At 42.3% G+C, this 6,162-nt stretch overlaps 1 protein-coding gene across 1 annotated transcript; it reads left to right on the top strand.

Moving 5' to 3' along the window:
- Positions 1-298: 298 nt before the first annotated feature.
- On the top strand, positions 299-6,162 carry LOC310771113 (patched domain-containing protein 3-like; the record flags this gene model as incomplete). Its single annotated transcript, XM_083631881.1, has 4 exons — positions 299-1,042; positions 2,166-2,287; positions 3,289-3,434; positions 4,706-6,162. The coding sequence occupies 4 exons, from the start codon at positions 299-301 to the stop codon at positions 6,160-6,162; spliced, it is 2,469 nt and encodes an 822-aa protein (XP_083488007.1).

Raw genomic sequence — 6,162 nt, 5'->3', positions numbered from 1 at the left:
AAAGCTTCATAGTTGAATTTCCTCCTTCCTGATAGTTTATTATGCCCTCTCACCTGTCTTATCACTTTTACAACCTTTGTTAAACATGACTGTCTCCAGTAGCACAAACAAATGTGGCTGAATAGCAATGACTAAGAAAGACACTTTGAAGGAAATGGTCTTAATTGCTCTTATCTCCTTCTGAAAAGTAAATGTGTACAGTGGAGAGTGGTGACGCTGCAATTTGTACAGCCCTTTAAAGGACGTAGCAGTTTTACAATCCTCTCTCTTCTGCTCTGACTGTCCCGCGAGTGTGAAGATGGGCTGCCGAGTCCGACGCACAGACTGCCTTGAGAAGCCTTTATCGGGCCTCTGCTCAAGACTGGGGTCGCTTGTCGGCTCCTATCCCGTCTACTTCTTCATTGTTCCTCTTCTGCTTTCGGCAGCATTTGGCGGTGGCTTCACTTTCTTCAAAGACAGGCAGGACAACGACATCGAGCGGCAGTTCACACCCAGGAAGGGACCCTCGAAGATCGCGAGAGAGTTCGTCAGAGAGAACTTTCCGTACGACGACTCTATGTTTTCAATAGAGAGGCTGTACGACAAGGGCAACTTTGCATCATTCATTGCTTTATCAACTAACAATTCCAATATATTGGAAAATGAGGCTTTTGAGGATGTCATCAAACTCAGCCATAAGATACTTAACATCACTGTGGACCATGGGCAGGTGGGATTCAGGGAGTTATGCGCTAAGGCCAATGGGGAATGTGTGACAAATGACATCCTGGAAATTCTTCACCATCAAGCCAATGGAACTGGCCGACCCAGCATTGAATTCCCTGTACATGCATACAAATCCAGACCGATGTTTCTGGGCTCTGTAATTGGTGGCGTTAGTACAGATGCCAACGGTTTGGTCACCAGCGCTCAGGCTCTGAAACTCTTCTACTTCTTGGAGGATCAGGAAAGCATGGCTGAAGCTACAAAGGCGTGGCTCAGAGGATTCAAAAGGCTCTTATCAGCGGAGACCATGGCTGAGAGGGGCAGCAAAGCTATCACAGTATGTACAACACTACCACTGATATACAGTGATATCATATATTACACTATATATTGTAAAGCATTACAACCAGCAATCATGACTGCAATTAGCCTAAATAGACCAGAATGCAATGCAGCCACAATAGTGTATTTTGAGTGAGGGGTGCGACTCTTGCTTTTTGAAAAACTCTGTCTTGCTCTACGGTGAAAGTAATTCTGGGAAATGTATAATGTAAATATTCCTAGTAAGTAGTAAGATGGTTCAAAGGGCAATTCGATATCTAAACTTTTTATTTTATTTCTATTTGTATGTTTTGCCAGTATTCTTCTAATTTTGGGCAGTCCCAAAATATGTGTACATGATCTTACTAGGCCACAACCCCTCCAACATTTGTCCGAGGTACCACCGAATTTGGATGTGATACGAGTCCTGAAAAATCTCATCTTAATCTTCCATTCAAATTCCTTCCAAATGGGGCCACTTTGTGTCCTTCTCTGCACGACAATTCCCAATCTTTATCTGAAATTATACAGTCCATCTCCAATTCGCATTTTTCTTTTATATCCAAATTATTATCCATTAAATCTCCTTGTAATATCTTATAAGATATGATCTTCTTCTTAATAGTCCCCCCATTGTTAACATTAAAAAAAACGTTCTAAATTGGATGGTGTAGTACATAGTTTGTCCCATTCTTTGTGTTTCTGTAAGTAATGCCTCAATTGTAAATATTTATATAGGTTTGCTGTGACACTTTGAACATCGCAGATTGATGATAACACTGTAAAGAGAAGTAAAATTAGGATTTCCCCCAAGTTTATCTACTGATAAATTGCCCTGAATAAAAGTGTTCGCAAAATGTCTAAAACATGTATTGCTAAAAGTAGCCTAATCTACAAATATTACAAAAATACATAAATAAATAAATCCAAGTGTGTTTATTGAACATATCTACTCGATCAATCTTACAGGACAAAGGCAGCACGTGCACCTCTTCACTTCCTGGTGAGATCATCTGGTCTGCATGCACGGCTTTGTCCTGTAATTCAAGCTGAGCGATCACACTGCTTTGAATGCTGTGTGCTGACATTGATGTGTAAACACAACTTGACTGAAGGGATTCTCTCTCTCTGTTGTGTAGGTGTCCTACTATACCTCAAAGTCCAGACAGGAGGAGATTGAAAATCACACCAGAGATGGCTTCCCATTATTCCTCATCACCTATGCCCTTGCCATCACCTTCTCAGTCATATCTTGCCTGAGGTAAGTAGCGATCTCATTGGCTCCACTGTGACATTTTCTAACTGCAGGCTTGAGATACAGAGATTTGTTGTTTATCATTGTGATTGATAACAGATTTTTTGTTGTTTTACAAGTATTATTTTAAAGGTCCCAATTCGTGCAGCTGTAACCTCTTAAAAACGTGTGTATCTGGTCCATAAAACATGATTCTGGATTAATCTGTCGAAAATATAGCAACCCCGTTTGTTGTGACGGAGTTCTCACTTCCTCATCTCGTCGCTTCCCAAGAATGGCCTGTTTCTATAATATATTCAGAACTAACAGTTCCCATTGGCCGCTGAGGGAGAGCCCGCCCCAGGCTCCCAGCGGCCAATCAGATTAGTGTCTGTGGACCAGCACGCTAGGTTGCGAGTTATCGTTAACTTAACGGTACTACGCTAAAGAGGACATCTCAAAATGCCTAGACTTACCGAATGCACCTCTGCAGTTGCTGGATCACGTACAGTTGGCGTCGCTCCAGCTAGAAGTGTTAATTTTGTGGCTATAGACTAAATGGTGCAGGTAGCTTGTGTGAGAGAGACCCGCGCAGTATGCAGGAGGAAGCTAGTGACGTCCCAATTCCCCTCTGGGCAAACGAAGCGTTTGGGGGTGTGGCTTGGAGGAGACTGCAGGGGGACGCTGGATAGGGACAAATCCAACTGTGGCAGTTCTGAGCGTGTGACCACTCATTACAGGGAGGGCTGACAGCAGTATATATGCATTTACAAGTAAAAACAGCTTTTGCACGGAATGGGACCTTTAAGTTAAAGTTCAGTTTTAGTTTTTCACAAATTCTCATTAGTGATCCATGTACTGTGTAAATGTCAGATAATGAGCTATGATTGATTTTACGTTGACAATCAAGATAAAACGGTAAAAACTTGTCCATGCTTATACTGTATTACCTTTGTTCTTGAATTTGCTTACCGTATTGCTGTATGATAGTATTTTCCTCCACGCTGCTCTCTGTACCTCCTGGACAGACTGGACAATGTGAGGAACAAGGTTTGGGTGGCTGTCATCGGCGTCCTCTCCACCGGCCTGGCTGTCGTCTCTTCCTTTGGCTTGATGCTTTACATTGGAGTTCCCTTTGTTATTACTGTGGCAAACTCTCCTTTCCTCATACTTGGTAAGACAAAAAAACCTTGGCTACTTTTGAATGACCTATATTGTGACAGATTTTAAACACACGGGGCATGGGCCATTCAATTCACTCGAGTAAATTAAATGGTTGAGACTTGACTTGATGCACGAAGAGAAGACTTGAGACATGACTTCACCAGGCCCGTATCCAGGGTTTCGAAATTGGCAGCGGGCGGGAAATTGCAGCGGGCGCCGCCGAAAAAATTTTGAGTTCCCCCCCCCCTTTTTTAGCCATATTTAGAGTAATATATCATTTTAAATTATTTATTTTTTATTTTTTTACCTTTTTTAGCCATATTTAGAGGAATATCTCATTTTTAATTAACATTAGGATACTGTTGTGATGTAATTATTCAGTATTTTCTCCTTTTCTCACTCATTCAGAGCAAAGAGGGAGATATATAGCATGATGATAATGCTCTATATCTCCCTATTTGCTCTGAATACACCAGTTAACATGACACAGGCTTAACATGATAGAAATATTATCAGCAAACTTAATGACTAGACTAATTATTCTGATCTGAATGGCATATCAAGAAACATTGACTCCTCTCTTTGCTGTATAGTGGGAGGTGCATTTTTGAGTAGGCTATTAAAATAGCATGTCAAGTTCACATTTCTTTATTGCCAGATTAAACAATTCTTATTGGTTGTTGGTTGGTTCAACACAACATGTGCGTGCATGCACGCTTCTTCTTCTTCTCTAGCCTACAAGCATGTAACTTCCTTGATTGTTATTGTTGATAATTCTATTTAAATAGGCTACATTTTCATTTCCCGAAACATTCTTAAACAAGAAAGGAACATATTTTTAATTACATTTGTAAAAAAAAAAAAAAAAAAAAAAGCTCTGAAATTATTAGGGAGGTCCGGACCTCCCTTTCCTCATAGCTGGATACGGGCCTGGACTTCACTTGGGTTCGACTTTTGACTTGTACATTGAGGAATTGAAACATTTTCTTAAGTCTTTTTGACAAATTATCTTGTGTTTGTGTAAATGATTGAAAGTCCAATGGACTGAATTTGGATGGAATGAGTGAATTTATTGAAGTTGAAACTTGACTTGGTAATCTACGTATATTTAGGACTTTATGCTTGAGACTGAAGCCAAGACTTGAAACTGACTCAGGACTTGAGCAAAGTAGCCTTGGTCACACCTCTGCCAAGATTAGGTTATATTATAATAAGGGTTATAATCATGATAGGTTATCAGACGACAGGAGTCTTATCTAGTTATTATACATGTTTTTTCAGGAATCGGCCTCAACAACATGTTCATCCTGGTCTCCGACTGGCAGCACACCAATGTCAAAGACCCTGTTCCGTCGCGGATGGCTCACACCTACAAAGAGGCAGTCATGTCCATCACCATCACCACGCTGACCGACCTCCTCAAGTTCCTCATCGGTGTCACGTCCGACTTCCCATCGGTACAGTCGTTCTGCCTCTACACAACCGCATCCATCGTATTCTGCTACATTTACACCGTCACCTTCTTTGGAGCGTTCCTGGCTCTGAATGGGAAGAGAGAAGCCGGCAACAGGCACTGGCTGACCTGCATGAAAATACCATCACAGGACCCCGATGGTTCTTCTGTGATGTACAGCATCTGCTGTGTGGGAGGGGACTATGATAAAAACACTGGAGCAGAGAAAAAACAACCAGTTAGTAATTTCTTTAAGAATTACTATGGCCCGTTGTTGACAAAACCATGGGTTAAAGGAGTTATACTTTTCCTTTACGCTGCATATTTAGCTGCAAGTATTTATGGATGTTTCCATGTGCAACAAGGGATTGAGCTTTATGATTTGGCGGCTGACAATTCGCATGTTATCACATATCATGGGAAGGACAGGCAATACTTTTCTAATTACGGTCCAAATGTGATGATTGCTGTGACTGAAGAATTCCCATATTGGGATGTGACAGAGAGATCTCAACTCCAGTCCTGCATGAATGACTTTAAGAAGCTGCAGTTTGTAGACGAACATTTATACACATCCTGGCTGCACTCTTACTTGTCCTACGGGCAAAACACACATTTAAATCTCAACAATAAAGACGTCTTTCTGAAGAATCTATCCTCGTTTTTTGACATATTTCCTTATTTCGAGCAGGACGTGAACTTCACCGGAGGCGCCATCCACGCTTCCCGCTCCTTCATTCAAACTGTCCACATCGCCAATGCCAGTATGGAAATCAAAATGCTTTCTGGCCTTAAAGCCACTGCGGGCCGATGCGGCGTAGCCTCTTTATTCGTCTATCACCCGACATTCATCTTCTATGACCAATACGGAGTGGTAATCAAAACCACCATCAAGAACGTGGGCGTGATCGCAGCGTTATGGGACGTCAGCCTCGACTCCATCTCCATGATCATCTTCACCGTCTGCATCGGCTTCACCGTCGACTTCTCCGCTCACGTGTCCTACGCCTTCGTCACCAGCGAGAAGCCTAGCGCCGACGAGAAGGCCGTGGATGCGCTCTCCAGTTTGGGCTATCCCATACTTCAGGGGGCGCTGTCCACAATCTTGGGAGTATCGGTGTTGGCCTGGTCTGACTTTCACATCTTCAGGACCTTTTTTAAGATCATTTTCCTCGTCATGTCGATTGGGATGGTTCACGGCCTCGCTTTCATTCCGGTGCTTCTGACCTTGTTTACATGCAGCTCAGATAAAGGCAGAAGTAAAGAAATGACTTTGAGCTGCTGA

Source organism: Poromitra crassiceps (genome assembly GCF_964638095.1).
Source record: "Poromitra crassiceps genome assembly, chromosome: 2".
Lineage (NCBI taxonomy): Eukaryota > Metazoa > Chordata > Actinopteri > Beryciformes > Melamphaidae > Poromitra > Poromitra crassiceps.
This window is presented reverse-complemented; position numbering and strand designations above follow the sequence as displayed.